Source organism: Manis pentadactyla, chromosome 8 (assembly GCF_030020395.1).
Source record: "Manis pentadactyla isolate mManPen7 chromosome 8, mManPen7.hap1, whole genome shotgun sequence".
Lineage (NCBI taxonomy): Eukaryota > Metazoa > Chordata > Mammalia > Pholidota > Manidae > Manis > Manis pentadactyla.
The window spans coordinates 101,589,868-101,612,384 of NC_080026.1; the positions used below are offsets into that span (position 1 = coordinate 101,589,868).

Consider the following 22,517-nt stretch of genomic DNA (forward strand, 5'->3'; position numbering starts at 1 on the left):
GTAAACATAATGTTCTTCATGTAATTGTAGATTAATGATACCAAAAAATAATAATAATAATAATAATAAAGGAAAAATAAAAATAAAATAACTTTGTCCTGACACTAGATTAGCAGTAACATAAGTGACACAGTTTTCTAATTCACGAAGTTGCCAAGAGAACTCTCAGACAGGGCACACTCTTACTCGGTCACAGGAGTTGCAGTGAGTGAATTATGAAAGTGACAATGAGGTCAAGACTTGTGACACAGGTCATGCTTTCTGCTTGTAAAAGCGTCAGAGGGAATCTGGGGAGCTTCCATTCAAGACATGATGTCAGACCCTGAAACCCAATTCTAAAGGTTCTCAGTTGGGGCAGGATGAGTTCATGGAAATCCTGAGATTTTAGAAAGTTTTGAAAGCCTCTGTGACTAAGTAAAAGCAATAATATTAACATTGAATGCCTTTTATTAATATTAGCTAGTATAATAGTAAAATATCTTTTACCACACACACATAACAGGGTGCAGGCATTCTGCTCTACACTATATTTTCCACATCTGGCCTCACAACTGATAAGATGGGCATCATTATCACTATTCACCAAAGTGAGTCGTTGAGAAGTTAGAATCCCGTCTTCGGCTACCCTGTTTGGAAGCAGTGCAGTGAGGCTCTGAATCCAGGTCTGGGAGCATTCGATGAGATGATCCACCCAGAGCGCTTAGCTCTGTATCGAGCACAGAGTAATGCCCTTTAACGTCGGCTACTGTTACTTGCACAGATACACAGATGAGCTTTTTGCCATAGGTGCACAGACTGCAGACACTTATCTTTTCTGAAGCTTTGTAGAACACTTCCTTTTCCCAACATAAATAACAGGCTTACTGCGGCAGAAAAGAAAGCCAGCTAGCTGGCAATGGAGTTAGACTGGGGGTTGCATTTTAGCCCTGCCATTCACTGACTACAGGGCTTGGGGTAGGGTGCTTCACTTCTCTAAGCCTCTCTTTCCCCATCTGGGAAATGGAGAGTGGGAGTGGTAATTGCAGGCTTTTGTAGAAACATACACAGAACAATGGGCACATAGCTGGTGCTCAGTAATAGCTACTTTAATTACTCAGAGTGATTATTGTAGGTACCCACTATGTCATGAATTTCTCCATCCTCTTTCCAAACTGTTGGAACATCCAGATCATTATTTCAATATAATTCCTTCACCCCTTCAAATTGCTGCTTTCAAATATATTCCCAAGGAGAAAATGCACATGCGCACACAGACACACATATGATGAGCCAACTCTAAGCATCTAGAAGACATCATAGATTAAGTAATGTGATACCAAGCTTGACAGCTGCACTATCTAGAGAAAAGGTCTACTTAGAAATTCTGTGCGTCACGCTGGGTACACTGAACAGCTTCCATATCTGATACAGAATACTGTTATCCCAAGATAGAATGCTGGCTTACATATTACAGCACATGAAATTACATACAGTAGAAGTCAAACATTGATTTATTATTTTCATGGTAATTGGTTTGTTTTAAAACACACACACACACATGCATGCTATTAAAAACCAAATTATCACATGCAAAAAAAACTCAATTTTGTTTCCCTACTAATTTCATCTCCAAAACCATAATGAATTTTGTTTTATTCACGTGTTAAATGTTGCATGTGTTAAAAATTAACAGCACTCTTTTCATCTTTGGTCAGTATGCCAAATTAAACATGCCTGTATTAATGTTGAAATTCATTAACTGGTCTTTGGGGAAAAGTGGTATTCATGTCTAACAGATCCTGATACCTGAGTTAAACTTAAGACGCTGGACTCTTGGGCCATAAATTCTTAATCTTCAGTGCAAATGGGCATTGCACAATTCATAATTTTATTGATAAACCTGGGAATCTGACCATATCCTAGAAGGTAGCAGTACTAGAGTACATCCTTGCTTTCCATTTTAGTCTTCTGTTCTTGAATTTGCAATGCTTCCTATCCATTCAGAAGTATCAAACATGTTAAAAAAAAAAGACCACATATATGCCCATCCTCTATGCAGATACAACCAGAAAGTTCTGCCTTATTTATTTTTTTAATCCTCATTTTTCTAATTAGCCTGATTCAGAGGTAGTGGGAAGCCCAAATGCCAAAAACTAAATATCCCATTATTTAGAAAATTAAAGCCTTGAACTTTCACAATGTTACTAAAACTAGAGAAATAGATTTTGGGTTTCTTCAGCATGTACCCAGGGTATGTTAGGAGCATAATGAACTCTCATCCATTTTTCTGCCAGTGTGCTATCTGGACCACTTGGAAGTCAGACCTTCCCAAGGAGGCTGCTGGCACTGGTCCAGGCCGTATTCCTGCCTGTTGCCACCCAACAGGATAGGGAAGGAAGAGGGCAGCATTTATCCCCGAGCCTTCTGATGATGCTCAAATATTTGCCTTTTTGGCAGCATTGTGCTGGGTGACTCAAACAATTTTTCTCCTCGGTCTGCAAGTGTGGCTCATTTAACAGTGTCCCTGGGGTCATAAATATCTAGGATTTCAAGGTGACATCTATATATACCACTTTGTGCCATTTCTGTTCCTCCTCTAAAAGTATGTATTCACCAATTTCACTAATAGTAATGTAAGAGTTATGTACAAAGTTGCTGTTGTGGAGACCCTAGCTGCAGCCTATAGCTATGAGAGACAGGTTAAATAAATCTGATATATCCATATAATGGAACACTGGGAATATAATATAGCCACTAAAATGATGTTTTAATGCCGTCAGAAAAGGCTTATGATAAAATTTTTTTTTATTAAAGTATCATTGTTATACAATCTTATGCTAGTTTCAAATACACAACAGTGGTTCAACAGATACCCATATTAAATCCTTATTCCCTCTAGTGTGGTTAGTATAGATCAATGTAGTTTAGATGTTAGGGGATATGATATAATATTCAAATAAAAATGTTGTCAAAGTCTTACCTCTGTATGATCCAAAATTACCTTTAAAATATGACTTTAAAAAATTACCTTTAAACAGTTGTTTTCTCTGAGTAATAGGATTTTGAGTACTTTTTTTCTACCTTTTTTCCTACATTTTTGTATTATCCAGTATTTTTATTGGGAAAGGGTAAGAGAAAAAGTAATTGTGGGATAAGAGTGTTATAGCTAATCAAATAAAACATGTTGGTCTTTCTTATTCTAGAACTGAATTTTTTTTTAAGTAAGAAAGTCAATCTGAGGTTGTCTCTGCCGGCTCAACTGCCCTGTCCTATGGACTAACAGTGGGTGGTGTTCCGTAGACGGCGATGACTGCTGGCATTTACTAAATAACTGCTAGATGCTAAGCAGAGATCTAACGTCTCTCTCTCTATACACCACTTCATTTAATCCTCACACCAGTTCAGTGAGGTAACAATGATTATATACATCTTTCTAAACTGAAATTGAAGCATAAAGATTAAATAATTGGCCCCACATCATGCAGCTACAATTGAAACTCAAGCCCTCTCCAGTTTGAATGGGTACACCATTTACAACATATTAGGCCCTCACAGCATTTAATTAGGACTATCATTAGTTTCAAAATATTTGGGAAATGAACTGACTCTGAAAGGTGCTACTATGTATGTGTCAAAGAATTAGAGCACCAAGGAACATACTAAAGAACTCTCCCTACTGCTACCTTATGAAAACTCCACTGAAGGCCTTTTGCCATCTTTGTAGGGAGGGAACCAACTACCTTAGTGAGGTAGTAATGATGTCACTTGTACTTTATTTTTGTGACAACAATCAAATACCTGGGCGCCCAAGGTGTAAGGCCTGGAGAAAAAAATACATCTATACCTAGACTGCCAACTGCCTTGGGGAGATAAGACAAGCAACACCATGAAACAATTGGCAAAAACAAAGCATAATTAAATGCTAAGTCATGTGGCAGAGGGAGTAACTAGTGTAGACATCATATAGATCATATAGGAAGAACTGTTAAGCTCCGAAGTATCATCAGTTTTAGGGGTACAAGAAACAACACCTGGAGATGACCTAAGACAACTCCAGCATTTCAAGAAGAGAGCTGGTAACTTGGTTGAGGGCACTCGGCTGCTAAGTAGCAGGGTAAGGTAAAGTAACTAAGGAAGCTTGAGGACGCAGTCAGTCTTAGAAAACCTTTCCAAGGATAAGTAGAGTAAGACAATGATAGGTGAGATGAAAACAGAGGATCAATATTCCCCTTCCCTGGTTTAGTAAAGTCAACTTGCCACTGGCCTGATTTTTTAGATTATAAGATTGTGAGTAGTCCTGCACTAAGGGGTCAGATTTAAATTTTTAAAATAATCAAACACTACTGTATTATTTCATTCAATTCATCATTTTTAAACATTAAGTATTTTAATGTGTATTGCACTCCACCCAAAACATCACCAAATAGAAACACACCTACCCACATATGCATTCCAGGCGCTGCTTCTGATTGGGACAGAAGCAGGCATCTGATGTCGTAAATTGGTAAGTGGGAATTAGTTGTCCAGCTTTGATGCTTCCACCCCAACATACTCTTAAATTCCATTTGAAGCACCCAATAATACTCTTTCTAATAACTGTTCATATAAAACCTGCCAGTCATCAAAAATTGTACCTAAATATCAACTGATTGAGTAACATGTTTTTTAAAATAAAAAAGATTTCTAAATGTAAATAGGCAAGCATAAAGATATTAAAACTAGTTTGAACTAAGAAATTTTGGTAGTGAACATAGCAAATGTGACTTGGAATAGGTAAAACTTCATAAATCTTTGTTCAAATTTGAGAAAACAAAACATGATAGGAAAACAAGAAGTCAATTTCGATGAATCCTTTTTAAAAGTTTATAAATCAGTATCATGGTTCCTAAAATTAAATAATGGAGGTTTTTATTTTGTAAAACATACAAACTGCTTCAACTTCTGACAGAAAGCACACAGGCATGAAGTTATATTTTCTTGTATTGTAAAATAATAATTCCTGTAGGTTCGCAAGCACAAGTTAAGGTTAAAGGTTATTTTTTTCTCTGCCTCCAGGCTATTATTAAGACAGTATATTGTCAATTCTACAAGAATTATTTCAAGAGGTGTTACACCCTCAATTAAACATAGACCATTTTAGCTAGCGATACTAAACAAAAGTTCAATACAGTTCTTTCATTTTATTTTAGCTACTAAATTGCAAACTCTCATATAACCTGTGAATGCAGATCAGAGAAATAACTAAAACATGGCTTCCGAAAAGGTAAAAGGGTTAATAAATCATAAGTAATCAATATTAAGTCCATAAACAAAGTCATTTCCTAACGAGTCTCAAAAACAAAAGCAAATACAAATACTGGTGCTAGATGCTTTCCTTTACAACTGTAGCCAAATCTGCTGTGTGGCTTCAAAGTTCCAGACAAGACCTTACTTTCAACCTAAACATTTCAGAACTGCAACACACAAGTTATCAGTCACCTCGTCCTACAGTCACGTTCAAATACTTTCCGATGTCTCAGGGACTTTAATTGGATCCGAAACGCTAAGACTCTAAACTGAGAAACAGAGAGAAACAAGTTTGCCAAACAGAACCTGTTAGCCAAATAACAAGCTTTCACACAGATAAATCCAAAAGCTCTCTATCAATTTCCCTATATCAAACAGACTAAAGTGTATGCAAAAGGTGCATGTTTGAATGCCATCACTTGTTGAATGCACTTATTAGCACGCTCTCTACTTACTTTGCTTTTTGCCATTTAAAAGCTTCATGAAAGCCAACCAGAAAGAACCAGTTGAATGAGGTTCAGCTCAGCTAGGAAAATCCGGCTGTAAACTCGGTCTACAAATTTACATCCCAGAACGTACTGCGGGGAAGGTACTCTTTACAAATGAACATTTTATACACAAGCTGTAGATGCTGAAATAATGCATTCCAGCTTTCTGCGCTGTGCATTACCACTGAAACCCTCAACTCTACCGCCCCTCTCCCCGAAAAAAAAATTCACCTCCAATCTTCATTGGTCCAGATAGTTCCAACCCACATGGTATCAGTGGGTGTGTCCCTCCCAACAAGTCCTCTCATTGGCTGCGAAGAAGCAGCGTTTAATAGTCTGTGATTTGGAGGGTTGTCAAACTCCACGCCTCCAGGCCTTGAGCTCGCCAATAAACCCACGGTGCAGGAGGCTGCTCTGGAATTCAAAGGGCAAGCTGGCTGCTGGAGCGTCAACCCCCGAAAGAGGAGCTCTCTGAGAAAGGAAGAGCGCGAGAAGGGAGAGGGGGCAGCTCCGGCTGTTAGTTCTACTCTACCCCTACTTCCGGACCCCATCAAATGTTCCCACACGTGCATTTTCCCACCGACAAGTTAGAAGGCGGGCAATGCGTTCGCCTTTTATTGAGCCTAAGCCGCAGCTCAGGCTCCGCGTACAACTGGCCCATTCTACAGATGGAAGCAAACAAGGGTCAGGTTCAGGCAGCGATCTTTAGGGCTTGGCGCCCCCGGGGAAAGATCCAGACCCGGGCGCCCCCTCCGTCCACCCCCAATGGTGGGCGCTAGGGAGCACCGGGTGCGCTGGGGCGCCTGCCCCTCGGATCCCGGGCGTCGGGCCCCGAACGCTGCGCCCGCCTCACGCCGGTGCTCCCCTCCCGGGGGACTTACGCGGCCTGTTCTTCTTCCCCGAGTCCATCCTCCTCCGCAGCCGGCATTTCTTGGCCGGGGAGTCGTGCAGAGGGGGCGGCGGCTGCGGCTGGAGCTCGGGCAGGAGCGGGAGGCGTGGGGGCGCAGTGTCGCCGCCGCTCGCGGGGCCTCGGCTGCAGAGGCGCGGCGGGTGGAAGCCGTTGTGCAGCAGCCCGTTCACCGCGCCAGCGCCGGCGTCCGCGGGAGCTCCCGGGGCGTGCGGTGCCGAGCGCTCCGGCTGCCTGCCCCGGTCGCCCATGCCGGAGGCCGGTGGGGCAGCGCGCGGGCCCCGGCTCAGGCGGCCTAGCTGGAGGTCATTCTCGGGCGTCTTTATTTGCCCGGATCCTCCCTGCGGCTTCCGATTCAGCAGCCGCAGAGCGGGCGCCGGGGAATGGCGAGCCGGGCGCTCCTCCCCTCCTCCTACCGGCTCCCCCGCCTCCTCCGCGCCCTGGCCCCCACGCGCCGGCCCCGCCGCCGCGGCCTGGAGCATGTCCGCTCCGGGCGCAGAACTCGGGATCCCCGCGCACCCCCAGCTGGGGACCCCGCAGCCCGCCTCCCCCGGACCCCCGGGCCCCGCGACTTCAAACGCGGCTTCCTCGCCTCCCAGACCTGGACCTGCTACTGAGCATGCCCAGTCCTGCCCGCCACAGCCACCGACGAGTTTCAACATGGGGACTGAAGTTCTCTGGCTTTGCAAAGAGATGGGCTGGTTGAGCTTTGTATGGCGGAGAGAGCCGAGAGGGCGCGAGAGGATTAGGCAGCTTCGGGAGGAACGGGGAGGAAGACAAACATTTGTGCAGGTTTCAGGTTTGCTAATCCTGCTCCCTGTGGGCTCAATACCTTTGCAAGGTCATTCACGTTGCCCCCTCCCACCTGTGTCCCCGCTGACCCCTCCTTCCCCGCTTTGTGAGTGTGTGTGGTTGTGTGGTTAAGTGACCAAACTAGTCACAGGCCTGAGGGGAAGGAGAAGAATGATTATTTATAGAAAGGTACGCCGATCTAGGGAGGCAGGGAGTGAAATTTCTTTGCTGGCACACATATAGACATCATGTGGTTTCGTGGACTTGTCTTTTGCAGGGAGGAAACCTAGGAATACAGTGTAAGGACAGTGAAGGACAAAGCTGTAAGCAGGATTAACCAGTGCTGGAAGAGATCAAGTAAACAGAAGCAGTCCAAGCTATAAAAAGCACTTTCCTCACCCAGAAAGAACTTCAAGAGACAATGTCATTCTATTTATAGAGTAAGGAGTTGCCTGTGTTTTAAGAGATGGTAGCATTGCATGGTGGGCAACACCATAAGCTTTGGAGTCAGAGCTGGTTCAGATTCCAACTCAGCCACTGAGCAAACCCAGAGAAGGTCATTGCTCAAGTTAACACACCTGGCATTAGAAAACAGGACTAGGCATGTTCAGTAGGCAGGACAAATTTGGGTGGTGAGGACCTTCCCATAGTTATGTAATCCCTTGAGGCCTCAGCTTTTGAGTCTAACAAGGAGCTATGAGACATGTACTTGGAAGTACCTGGTACAATCCCTGGCACACAGTAAATGCTCCAAAAAGGTAGTTATCATTATTACCCTGTCATTGTTAACAGTACACCCTTCATTTCAAGCAAGGGGAACAAACCATGCTCACAGTCATACTTACTGTATGATTTATTACATGTTATGTTCTCTATCATTTGTATTTATTCAATCTACAGAGGAGTCCGTGCTGGCAAATGTTGGCAGGTCCACTGAGTTGCCAGGTCCCCTGGGCCTTAGCATGCTCAGCAACAGCCTGAGCTTGCACCTCAGATTGGCACTTCCTTCTAGCAGAGCCTGACCTAGAACCCCAACTCTAGAACTGTATGGACCTCTTGAGGACTCTGTTGCATCCACTCATTTTTTCAGATAAGGAAACTGAGCCACAGAGAAATGACTGAGGCTATTATATATTAAGAGCAAAGCTACGACTAAATCCAAATCTCTCTCTACTTCTCGGACCTTATTATACTACTTGAAGACATAGAGGAAAAAACCTAGGTGATTGTGGCCTCTGCCTGCCTCCCCTGCTATAGAGCAGCCTGTCAGTCAGTTCCTCGAACAAATGATTATCCCTCTGCATCTGCTGTTTCCAGTCCCTGAAACTCTCTTCCCTCAGGCTTCTTTGTCTACTAGATCCCAACTCAGTCCTCAGATCTTCACTTCAACCTCTTAGATTTAGAGACACCTTCCCTGACCCTTAGGACTAGATTAAGTCTTCCTACTCCCTACACTTCACCTTCATGACTCTTTCAGTTTATGACTCTTCAATACACCTGTTCCCTCATTTGTAAACGGGGATAATAATAGGACATCACCAAATTGTTACAATGATGAAATAAGTTAATATATGTAAAGTGCCCAGCACATCATAAGTGCTATGAAAAAGTTAGATATTACTATTGGTTTGTCTGTCTCCCCCCACTGCACTGTGATCTCCACTAAGGCAGATGACTCTTGTTCATCATTGTATCCCTAGGAAACTCTTGGTAATTATTTATGACTGAATAGATGACTTAGGTGATATTTCACCCAGAGTGTCTCTCACTTTCTACTGTAGATTTGCTAAAAAATCTCCACTGCCACTTCTAAATATTCAAATACATAAATTTTCAAATTCCCATATAATTTAAGCTGAGTAGTTTAGGAAGCAATTTACATCAGAGATCCAAATAAGAACTTTAGCAATGCAGTATCTCCAAGGATCTGTTCTCTTCAGCTTGATTCCCAGGCATGGTGAGGAAGGCCTGAGCCAGGTGGCTCAGCCCCAGGCAGAGCAGAAGTACTGGTCCTGGGGACAGAACGTCCTCCACTTGCTTCCTTTCTCCCGCCTTCTCACGCTGATGCACTGGATCAGTTACACCGGCATGTGGTAGGAAGTCAGGTGGCATCTCACAGGTTTATTCAGGAGTGTGTGTCTCAGCGGTGTAACTCAGAGGCATGAGCTATCATGTGCTCCATCCACCAGGGGCATGGAACAAGTAATGTTTGGAAGAACATGTGGGAGAAAGGAATCCACAAGCCATTTCTTTCCCTTCATTCATTCACTCATTTATTTACCAGTCTTTTTTTAAGTGTGTGCTCTGTTGTGGACACTAAAGATGGTGGGAATACAAAGACAAAATAGGTGCCTTCACTGTTCTCAAGGGGCTTACTATTCAGGGGAAAGAGAAATCAGATGGTTTTCTAGCATCTCCAGTACATACTGTTAAAAAACCAAATTCATCCAAGTAAATTTGAAGATCAATTGGCTATATTAAGGGATTCATGAATTGGGTAGCATTCCCTCTAGCAAGGAGAGAGATGCTCTGAAGAACTGCACAGAATGGAAAGATTTTATGGACGGGAGGTGGGGGAGTTATATTAGCAAGAGAAAAAAGGGACTGTTTTAGGCAAGGTCAGTTTCTCTTAGGGAGAAAGGCAGGGGGTCTTTTGCAGATTACCCTGGCTGCTCTAAGGGAAGAAACAATGAACAAAGTGAAGTATGTCACCTGTGCAATGAGAGGTAACTCCAGAGGACTCGAGAGAGTGAGCCTGGGGGAGGGGAAAGTGTAGGGGGTGCTGAGATGAATGTTAAAACAGGTTTCTGGGAGGAAATGACCCTCAAGCTGAATTTTTAATAAAAATGGGATTTCTTCAGGTTAGATTGAAGGAAATCCATTCAGAACTGAGGGAGTAGAGATTTTGAGGGTGGTATGAAACCATCTGGCATGTTTGGAAAACTGCCAACAGTTCCACAAGGCTGAAGAACAGTTTACCAACGGAGGACGTGAGCTATAGCAGCTGAAAACATTAGATGGGGGTCCAAATCTCAGATGGTTTTCTGCACATAGCAAAGAGCTTGGACTTGTTCCTGAGGGCCACAGGAAATTATTCAAGAGTTCTAGGCTGTCAGAAACCACAAGATTTGCATTCTGTAAGGACCTCTAGTAGCAGGCTGGAGAATAGATTGGGGGAGGAAGTCCTTAGCTGGGAGACCAAATATAATAATATTGGAAAATACCATATAAGAGGTGATTTACTGTTACTTTCTGAAGACACACACAAAACCCGTTGCCACACCATCATTACACACTATCACTATAGAAATTTTAGGTACTTGCTAAAATAGAGATAGCATCAAGCATTCCCAAGCATCCATCCACTTAGCCACATTTATGTTACAGTGTGAGCACCCAGAAAAGATAATTCAAGGCATAGTTCAAAAAGAATTACTAGAACTTTGACTACCAGAATAATATTGATCCTAGATGAACTTTTTTTTGTTTTTGTTTTGTTATTGGTGTTGGCACCTTCTTTAGAGATTTGCCATGGGGCACATCATGCAAGAAATACAAGAGACTATTTTAAATGATTTGCATGGGTGGGTGGGAGAAATAGGTGAAGGGGATAAAAAGGCACAAAATCTCAATCATAATATAAAGGAGTCATGGGGATGAAAGTACAGCATAGAGGATACAGTCTATAGTTCTGTAACGTCTATGTTGACAGTAATTATACTAGTGGAGGTGAGCATGTAATTTAATAATGTATTTAACTGTCAAATCACTATGTTGTATGCTTGAAACCAATATAATATTGTATATAAACTGTATTTTAATTAAAAAATATATATATAAAGGCTTTCATACTGCTTTCTGCAGGGCCCTAGGAGCAGAGCTGCCTTGGGGAGTGAGAGGTCACCAAAAACAAGCAAAAACTGCTCTGGTGAATAACAGTGTTTGTCATTAACAGTGACATGAGAGCCTCATCAGGGCCTCAGTCTTCTCCTTTCCTTGGAATTGAGCAACTACTACAGAGCAGGCACCAAGCTAAGTACCAGAGATACAAGCTTGAGCAAAACCAGACAAAGTCCCTATCCTTATCTAGATTCCAGAAAAGACAGGCATTCAACACATAATCACCACAAAAGTAAAGGTGTAAGTGCACCTGCAAAGTGCAAGAAAGGTAAGGCTCCCAGTGCCGTCAGAGCATGTCCGCCAGTGCCCTGACCTTGTCTTAAGCTTTAGCAGAGGAGATGATACTCAAGGTGAACTCTAAATATCAAATAGAGGTTAACTAAGGTTGGGGTGGATGTAGAGGAGGTACTCTTAGCATATGCTGTATCAAATATGGTAGGCACTTCACAGATACTTGCTGAACAGAAGGTCCTTCCCATTAGGATAAATCAAATGTAAGGAAAATTACCCATTGGAACTAATCATTGGAGAAGGCCCAGGCCAGTCCTTTTCTGTTATTGTTCATCTAAACTGGTTACTCTTCTCTCTGCTGATGGAGTATTTTCTACTTAATACTCTTGTTGCCTATTTAGGTTCCTTGGGGTTTTTTTGGTCAACAGAGACGGGAAAATATAGCATCAGCACTACCAATAACAACTGTACAGCAATGAAACATACCCCACATGAACAAATTCCCTGTCAGTCATCAATATTTTTTGAGTATCTTCTAATTATGATTTGGCTAAGGATGGGGTACGGCTGCCTAGAAATGTGATAGACTATACTCAGAGTGACCCTAAGTATTGGGCATAATTTTAGGAATGGAGCTGGGTTTAGCAAAATTTTAGTCTTATTATCTAATATTTACACTGTAAGTGTTGTCTCTTTAATCAGAGTAGTCATTTGAAATGGGTCCTATTACTATCCTCATGTTCCAGTTGCAGGAACCCCTAAAGCTGAGAGGGGCTCATTAACTCGTCCAAGTTCACAAAGCAAAAAATTATTAACTGACACTGAACTCAGGTCTAGGTGGCTCTAGAAACTGCATGCCTCATAACTCACCCATAGTGCCTCCCAAAAGGCGGTGTATCTCGTATTACCTACACACCATGGTTGTGAACATCTGCTATGATATTCCAGTGCCTGAACAGTACTGCATGCAGTTCATCACAATTATTGGGTTCTCTTATTTCTTACTGAAATTTTTTTGCAGTCTGGTCTTGAATCTTGTTTCCAAAAGAGCCTCATTTCTCTTTTAAAAATGTCCTAGCTCTAACAATCTCTATTTTGTATATTCATTCAACAAATATTTAAAAATGATGCTACCATGTGCAAGCCATTGTTCCAAGCAGTGAGGGTCTGGTGATGAGGAGAGGAACAGGGCAGTACCTGGAGGGACCTTAGCGGACAAAGCAAAGTTTTCAACGTGGAGCCTATTTGAATGCTGATAGAATGATCAGTGGAGAGGGTGAAGGTGGTGGGATGATCTAGAACACAAATGGAAGGAGGTCTTTAATAGGAGGAGGGGTACTTCCTCAATTGTTGAAAGAGAAAAGAAGTAAATCAGATGGCAGGAAGAAGTCTAGTTTTGGTGATCACAGTGAAACATGAGGTGAGGTTCTCAGCTTACAGAGGAGAAAGAGGATGGCGGTGGGTATTGAGAGAAGATGGGTATTTAGCTTACTTCCGAAACTGCCAGGCAGTTTGAGTGACCATTTGAGAATGGTGATAAGGAATTTAATATCATTTGTGAGATGCTCAGTAAACATTAGCTATCGTTATTATTAAATGCCCAGTAAGTGAGGTTCATTTATCCCCAATAATGTAGTTAAACAAAGCCGGATCTTTCTCTGCCTTCCCGGTAAGGCAAGACGGGGTTGCTGTGTCAGGCAACAGAGTGGCTGGAGCGCCCCTCGGCAGTTGGAAGAGTGCCAGCTTTCACAGACCTCCCCTGTCCTCTGGGCTCAAGCAGAAGAGAACTTTGCCAGGATGAGCCTTCAGCTGGCATCCCTGCTCCTGCTCTGCAGAGGTCACACATGTTATTCGGAATCAAAGTCAATGCCAATGGTGAGCAACTGCTTTTTACATAGGAGCCACTTCAGCGGCTAGGGTAGGAATGGCACTTCTTGCAGCCAGTATTTCTCATTCAAGTTATCTTTTTCAAATCCCATGGTGTACTAAAAAAGTTTTTGTTTGTTTAGTGGCATCAAACAACATTTGTTATGCTTCTGATTTTGTGGATCTGGAATTCGGACAGAGCTCAGAAATAGCTCGTCTATTTAATGATGACTGGATAGTTGGGTGGTTTGTTTAACTGGGGCCTTATTTACTTGTATCTCTGAGACTGAAATTCTAGCTGTGGTTTGGTTCCTCAGTTTTTCTCTACCTTGTGTCTGCTGGAGCTGAAATGTTCAAGGTGGCTCTTTCATTTCCATGTCTGGCACCAGGTTGGAATGACTAGAGAGCCTGGGGCTGGTTGGTCATCATTCTCCCTCCACATGACCCTTCCACACAGCATGGCAGTCTCAGGGCAGTTTCTGTGGATCCTATGCTTGTGTGTGCCCAGATCCTCTGCCTAACATCCCCTTGCCCTGCTCAGTGAAGTGGGCAGGCAGGCTCCCACAGGCAGTCTTTCTTGGGCTCCCAGGTCGGTTGTCTTTGTGCTGCTTTAGTCAGGGGGACACACCGGACAGGGAATGGCAGGGTCTTCCTCTCTTTCCTGCACCGCCTTGGGAGGCATTCCGGCTTCTGAGGTCTCCAGTGCCTACAGCACCCGTCTGCCTTGATTCTCTCTCCTGCTGGGTGATCTTAACTCCTGGGCTGTGAATATACCACCTGCCCCCTGTGTCTTGCCAGTCTGAGGGTGGTAGTGGCTTCTTACATTGCTCATGTCTGTGTTGCCTCACTGTCTCTGATTAGCTTCTCTGCCTCTCCTTCTTTCCTGCCCCATAGTTCTTGTCTTCTAAACATGCAGGTGGTTTCTCTTCCCCTGGTTGGGTCTTGAGTGACAGACTATCTGTGACACTGACGCAGGATTCGATCTGGAACCGTACCTGTAAACAATGTTAAGGCTTTCCCCACTTCACTTGGCATCTTTCTGGCCCACCCCTCAGGCACCCTTAGATAAGATATCCATTGTTTCATTGTGGGTGGGTATATTTGTGTCAGAAATGCAGTCCCTAGAAAATTGAAATTTATCAGATGGGCTGGTCTGTGATCATCTAACAGCTGAAATAATGTATTTAAAAGGTCTGGAGTCTCTGAGTAAACATCTAGCTGCCCATTTTTCATATAACGTTTAGCATGTTACATTAGTACTGTGGAGATTTTATTAGCATGATTAACACTAGTTTCTGTAATAAATAATTCTGAAATATCCGTGGCTTAAAACAATAAAAACTTCTTTGTTGCTCTTAAAGTGGTCAGATGGGAGTTTCCACTCTGGGCAATCATTTAGGAGCCTAGTGTTACCCTCCGTGTTGACATCCAGATAGGAGATGAAGGACAAGCAAGAGCATAGAGGATGTGGGGGATGTTTTAGGGACTGGGCCTAGAAATATCATACAGCTTCTTTGTCCACATCTTATTGGCCAGAACTCAATCAAGTGGCCTCCATCTAATTTCAGGAGAGTTTGAGAATTGTAGTTCAATGCCTGGGAGGAAAGAGAAATGAGCTTGGAAAACATATGGTCTGTCTCTGCCACTATTTGCTCTCTGTTCAACAGAATTTCCCATTCATTCTTCCTCCCGGTATAGAATAAATTCCTCCCCACCTCCACCCCTGAGAACCTGCTCCAAAGCCACTGAATCCAGCTAAAAGCCATGAGTGATGCTCAGTCATCCCCATCTGGCACCCATGTGGTTCTTTTTGGTTGAGTAATTTACAAGCTGAAGTTATACCTGCTCCTTTCTCATCCTCAATTATACAGAGGCAAGCAGACAAATAAATTCAGTGTCCTATTTCGAAAGGGAAGAAATGAAAGACAAAGTTGACAGTGGTCCAAAGCAGTAGGAGGGCATTATGACGTTTCCCCGACCAGAAGTACCATTAAATGTCTGATCAGACTCTGTTTCTCTTCTAGGACAGGAATTACTTCACCCATATTTCTCTGTGCCCCCTGGTTCCTGTCTTTGGGAATTCTTTGGATTGGCCATTATCCTCCATGGAGATATCTGAAGGGGGTGGTAGGGAGGAAGTTATTTCTGGGGCTATGCCTACTTTGGAGTCTGTTTCCTTCCTCTGGAAAGCTGGGAGTCCAAGGCTGAGTGTTGTTTTGTGCCTTAACTAGTCTTTGTCTTAGACTTTTGTTTTCTTTGGAAATATTATTTCCTCAGAAACTTAATAAGCTTCTCATTGATTTCCTTCTAGATAGTTCTTGTGCCACAACTATACTCAAAATACTTCCCTAGATGTAGTTCTTTTCTTTGTGTCTTTTTTACTTATCCTCATGCTTCTTTCAACTTAATGGTGGCAGCCACCTTGAATCTGTCAGGACTGAGTGGGAACACTACAACTTTACTGTCACCTTTGTCATAGGCTTTTGTTGCTCATAGTTTTCTCAACCTTACTTCCTACTGTTTGGGGCCTAGAAGTGGTCCACTTCAAGATACCAATTGATATAATTTTCTTATTTTCTCACATTTCTTCCTGCAAACTGCCTGAACTTGCCAGCCAGCAGCAGCCAATTCACACTAACAGCTTGGATCTTTCCAACTGCTTCTCTTAGAGAGGACAGCTCAGTAAGCATATGTCCTGCCTCTTAAGTAATTACAAGCGAGAATTTTTACTGAGTGTTTTGCCATCACACAGCATGGACTGCCACCTTTTCTGCCTTTGGAATCAATTTCCTTTGTTCCTACAGCTGGCATCATAAGCCAGTGCCACTTATTTTAGGTTTTTGTTTTAGGAGCCACCCCCGCACTTTAAGGTTCCATTTGTGGTTTTCATCATAGTATTAATGTTAGTTGCAAAAAAAGAACTTCTGAATCTTAGTGGCTTAACACAATATACACAATAGCACAATAAAGTTCATTTCTCACTCTACAGTCCAATGTAGAGCGGGGAGGTTGAGAGGCAACTCTGCTCCATGCAGTCAGGTAACAGAGCCAAAGCTAGCAGAGGCTCCAACCATCTTCAAAGCATGACTCCTAAGTTTGCAGAGTGTGGGTATCCAGCCAGCAGCTGGGAGGGGATAGAGAGTATGATGAACACCGGGGATGTTTTAGGAGCCCAGCTTGTGAGTGGCAGATCACTTCTGCACATATTTCATTTGTCAGAAGTCAGCCATATGGCTTCACTGACCTTGGGAAGAAGGGAATGTAGTTTAGTTGTAGGCCTGACAGGAAAATGAAGTGGGTTTGATGAAAACAGCACTGTCTCTGCCATAGATACTATTGATTAGTTTGCTCGGTTTCCATTTCATCCTTCCAGGGTAATGTTCTATATTTCTAAGGCTGAAAAGCTAAAACATTTCTAAGACTCCTTTGCAGCTAGATTTCTGGATGCTAATTTGGTTCTGCTAATTCAGTTCTGTCAACTGGGTGTACCCAAATGAGCTCTGGAAGGAGGAAATGAGGCAGAGGCCTCACTGGCTGCTTCCTACTGCAAGCGTATTAGGAAAAACAGGTTTTCCTGCAGCAGCTTTCTCCAGCATCCATTCTTCAGCTTTCCAGGTATCAAGTTGTAGTGGCAATCGCAGTGACTCTGTGATTTCCAATCTTTAGCTTACAATGGAGATACAATGACGTGTTCTTGAATTCAGTTGTCCTGGACTCCAGTGTATGGCATCCCTGTATGGTAAGTTAAGTCAGGTTCTGGGAGTGCTTTCTGCAAACTCCACTTGAAGCCAGTCCTTCAGTCCTTCCAATGAAGTATATTAAAAAAAATTTTTTTTACTTCTATTATTTATTTTTGCCTGTATCTTTGTTTATAATAATGCAAGTAACATCCATGAGCCCACTTTGAACCCAATGACTAAAACTTGACCAGTAACGTCTGTCCTGTCTATGTGCTCTTCCTCAGCCCATCCTCCTGCCCTACCTCAAAGGTTCCTCCAGTACAACACACTCGGTGAAGTATTTCTCATTGCAAGAACGGAAGAGGAGGTCTCTAGAGATACTCCCACATGAACAAATTAAAGTAGAGCAGGTAGGGGACAGACTGGGACAGCTAGTGGTGGCAGTTTTGACTGTCTGGAGTGGGATTGTGAAATGAGGCACCATTTTGGAAATAATTTGACATAATCTTATAATGTTGAATTTTCATATATTTTGGGATCCAGCAGCTGCACTCCTAGATGTAGAAAGTCACTTACATATATATATGTTAACTAGTTTGTTGTGGCATGGGTTGGTCCATTATAACTCCTAGCTACACGATATTAAAAGCAGAATTCCCCCACCTAATAAATGGAATTATAAACAACTATTTTAGATAATTAAGTGATTTCTGCTTATAATACCCACATTAGTCTCTGTTTCCTGAACCCTGACTGACACAAATGGCAAGAACTCTGGGCTCAGTGGCAGATGACATGTCTTATTTCAGTCAATAAAGAGTTGGGTTTTTTCAGAAATAACAAGTGTTGGCAAGAATGTGGAGAAAAGGGAGACCTCATGCACTGTTGGTGGGAATGCAAAATGGTGTAGCCACTGTGGAAAATGGTATGGAGGTTCCTCAAAATAAAAAAGATTCAGCAAAATCTACTTCAGGGTATTTAGCCAAAAAAACCCAAAAATACTTATTTAAAAAGACACATACATTGGATTAAAATGGCGGCGTGAGAGGAGAGACAGAGGCTTCCTCCTAAAACTGGATACGATTAGAAAATTTAATTGGCGCAACTAATCCTGAGAGAGCAACAGGAAAGAGGACACATCAGACTGCACACACCTGGAGAAAAGAGCAGACCTCAGCGAACGGGGTAACGTACCAGAGCTGTGGCTCCGTGGGACCCGAGTCCCTCCCCCACCCCAGATCACCCAGGAGGAAGAGAAATGGAGCAGGGAGGGAGTGGAAGGCTTGGGACTGCTGAACACCTAGCTCCGGAGATCTGCTCTGGGAGCACAAACCTACATTTCACGGTGCTTTCTTGAGACTCGCATGACTACCGGGTTGGAAAGTTAATACAGGCAGAGTTCCTGGGGAGACTGGGATTCCGGCTGCTTGTGGAAAGCAGGGATCCATATCTGGCTGCTCTGGGACAAAAACTTATACCTGTGTGACCCGCCCACTGGCTCAGGCAGTGGAGACAGGCACAGCAGCCAGGAGGCGGGGAACAGCTCTTTCCTACCCCCAGTACCGCTCCCCTGTGACCCCAGACATTGCTTCAGGGGCTGAGCAGCTCCAGAATAGAGCTTCTGGACACTAGAGGGCGCCATATACAAACATGAAACGCCAAAGGAACCTTGTCCAGAGTAAAATTGTTAATACAACTCCCGAGAAAGATTTAAATGATATGGACCTGTGACTCTTCCTGAAAGGGAGTTCAAAATAAAAATCATCAACATGCTAATGGAGGTATGGAAAGACATCCAAGCACTCAGGAATGAATTCAGGTCAGAGATCCAATCGTTAAAGAACACGATGGAGGGTATTAAAAGCAGGTTGGATACGGTGGAGGAGACAATAAATGAAATAGAAACTAGAGAAGAGGAATACAAAGAAGCTGAGGCACAGAGAGAAAAAAGGATCTCTAAAAATGAAAGAATATTGAGAGAACTGTGTGACCAATCCAAGCGGAACAATACTTGCATAATAGGGATACCAGAAGAAGAAGAGAGAGAGAAAGGGATAGAAAGTGTCTTTGAGGAGGTAGTTGCTGAAAACTTCCCCAGTCTGGGGAAGGAGATAGTCTCTCAGGCCATGGAGATCCACGGATCTCCCAACACAAGGGACCCAAGGAAGACAACACCAAGACATATAGTAATTAAAATGCAAAAGATCAAGGATAAGGACAGACTGTTAAAAGCAGCCAGAGGCAGAAATAAGATCACGTACAAAGGAAAGCCCATCAGGCTAACATCGGACTTCTCAGCAGAAACCTTACAGGCCAGAAGGGAGTGGCATGATGTATTTAAAGCCATGAAGCAGAAGGGCCTGGAACCAAGATTACTTTATCCGGCGAGATTATCATTTAAATTTGAAGGAGGGATTAAGCAATTTCCAGATAAGCAAAATCTGAGAGAGTTTACCTCCCACAAACCATCTCTGCAGTCTATTTTGGAGGGACTGCTATAGATGGAAGTGTTCCTAGGGTTGGATAGCTGTCACCAGAGGTAGTAAAATCACGGTAGGGAGGGTGGAGCAGCTGATTGCGAGGCAAATGCAAAATTACATTGACTATCCCCAAAGCCAAAAAGACATATACACCCTATGTTCATTGCAGCATTATTTACAATAACCAAGATTTGGGAGCAACCTGACTGTCCATCAGTAGGTGAATGGACAAAGAACATGTGGTACACCCACAAATGGACAAAAAATGTGGTACATGCAACCAAATAGAATATTACTCAGCCATAAAAAAAGAATGAAATCTTGCTTTGGGGACAACATGGATGGGCCAGAGGGTATTATGCTAAGTGGAATAAACCAGAAAGACAAATAGGATTTCACTTATATGTGGAATCTAAAAAAACAATACAAATGAACAAACAAAACAGAAAAGAAGCTGACTCACAGATAAAGAGAACAATCTGGTGGTTGCCAGGGTGGGTAGGGGGAGGAGAGAACAGGCTAAATAGGGAAAGGGGATTAAAAGGTACAAACTCCCACTAATAAAATAAGTAAGACACAGGGATACAATGTACAGCATCAGGAAAGTAGTTAACAATATGTAACAACTTTGTGCAATGACAGATGGTAGCTGAATTTATCATGGTGATTACTTTGCAATGTATACAAATGTTGAGTCACTTTTTGGTACACCTGAAACTAACAAAATACTGTCTGTCAACCACACTTAAAAAAGAGTCTCAGGCAAGTATCTTAACTATTTTAAGACACAGTATCCTGATTTCTAGGGTGAGGAAAATCACACCTACCTTCCCTACTGTGAGGTGTATGAGGAAATGACTAAAATAAATCATTGCTGTACAGTACAGAACCTCTGTGAACTGTGAAAATATTTACTGAGTATTTTCTCTGTCAAATACTATGTTAAGCATTTTGTGACTTTTTCCTTTCATTTTCCTAACAGCCTCATGAGTTAAGTTCTAGTTTTATCCCTATTTTGCAAATGAGAAAATTCAGGGTTTAAATAGATTAAGGTATTTGTGTAAGGTCACATGGCTGGTAAGTGGCAGAACCAAACCTGGAACCCAAGTCAGTCTCATTTGCAGATTTGCTGTATTATTCAGAACTCTTGGTTACAGTAATGGAAACCTCACTCAAAATGACTGAAGTGAAAAAGGGAATTTATTTGCTTATGTAACTGAAAAGTTTAGCGATAAGTTAGTCATACATGGTTAGATCCAAGTGTTCAAAAGTATCATCAAGAATCAGTCTTTAATCTCTCAAATTTCCTTACTTCTGTGTTAGCCTCATCCTTAGGTAGGACCTTCAATAGTTAAAAAAAAAAAGTACTGGGATCAGTTCTGATGGGTCCTGTTGGGTCACTGTCTTCTTTTACTGATCCATGTAGCCAGGGAACTCGGATCTCCTTACCAGAACTGTCGCACATGCAATCCTAGAGGTAATGGCCAGGGTCAACTCTTATCTCAAGTTGCTTTGAGAGTTATAATTTATTTAAAAACTTGACTGACATTAGTCAAGAAAGAAGAAATGGAAAGGAACAATGGAAAAAGGAGAAAGGAGAGATGGAAAAAATATTACAGGATGAAGTGATAACCAGCTAAAATAAGGTCAAGGCATACTTACTGGTTTTTCATAAGGATATTTCCTTTTACCTATCAGGCCCTCATCATGAAATTACCTGGATTTATCTTGATTACATGCCTTGAAAAAATTATGTAATTTCTCCCCATGAAAGGTCACCAAATGGAATAATGTTCATCTTCCCACCTCAAAACTTCCCTAGGAGTTATACTTAGCAACTCCCAAACAGTCTCACAGACACAGTAACTATCAAATAAAGCAGAAGGGAGTAGAAACACAGTGGCCGGTGGGAAACAGGGAAGGGGATGATAGCACTCCAACTGAGGGAAACATGCAGCACCCAAAAAACCCAATCACCTTTACATTTTTCTCCTTTTGTCATTTATTAAATTTTTTAAAGCCTGTCAAAAGACAAGGAGATCTTGCGCATTACTTTTAATGCGAAACAGATGTCACAGCGCCAAACGGGTTACGTAAATGAGTTGAGTGGGAACTAGGATGAATCCAGGAGGTTCATGCCCCTTCCAAAGTGAGTAGTAGCTATTCAACTTCAACTTCACAACTGTTTATTGTCAAGTGTAAATGCAGGCCCAGAGGTGCCAGATTGGCATGTTCAAGAGAAGGCAGAAATCCATATTCTGAGGTGAAATCTCATGATGTTCAAATGTTCATGTGGTAGTCAGTCTCTGAGACTGCCTCATGACCTTTCTCCATGGTATGTGTCCTGGGCACTGTATCACAGCATCAGGTTGGTCTGAGTGCCCAATAAAATAGGGCAGAACTGAAGATATGTGAGCTATTTCCAAGGCTAGATTATAGAAGGTATGAAAGACTGCCTTGCCTTCTCTGGGATCACTCACTCTGGGGGAAGCCAGCCACACTGAAATGAGAATACTCAGGTAACCTGGGAAGAGGTCCACATGGAAATAACTGAGAACTCCCAGCGACCAGCCTGTACACCAGGCCAGCAAGGGGAGTGAGCCAACTTCCAGTCAAGCCTTCAGGTGATGCAGTGCCAGCCAACATCCTGTCTGCAAACTCTTGGGAGACCCTGAGCCAGAACCACTCAGGTAAGACACTGAGATCATAGATTCTTATTGTTTTTAAGCCACTAAGTTTGAAGGAATTTTGTTGCACAGTAACAGGTAAATAATAATGGTCAAAACTAATTTAAAATTTTTAAAAATTTAAAAAGTTGAGCAAGTAAAAAAAAAAATTTCCTTGGGCTGAATTCAGGCTGCCAGTTTATAACAGCTATAGCATGGAAAGCAAGAAGCAGTAGGTTCCT

The 22,517-nt window shown here is 42.6% G+C and overlaps 1 protein-coding gene across 3 annotated transcripts in view; it reads right to left on the bottom strand.

Moving 5' to 3' along the window:
* PANK1 (pantothenate kinase 1) overlaps positions 1-7,337 on the bottom strand; it is a 50,828-nt gene extending 43,491 nt beyond the window's left edge. The window contains exon 1 of one of the 3 annotated variants that reach the window (XM_036928694.2): positions 6,635-7,337. In XM_036928694.2, the coding sequence (XP_036784589.2) occupies positions 6,635-7,322 (688 nt within the window). In that variant the 5' untranslated portion in view covers positions 7,323-7,337. Of the gene's footprint in view, positions 1-5,720; positions 5,941-6,634 lie in introns of those variants that run through there. The other 2 variants (XM_036928695.2, XM_036928696.2) reach the window with 2 other exon arrangements.
* Positions 7,338-22,517: the final 15,180 nt, after the last annotated feature.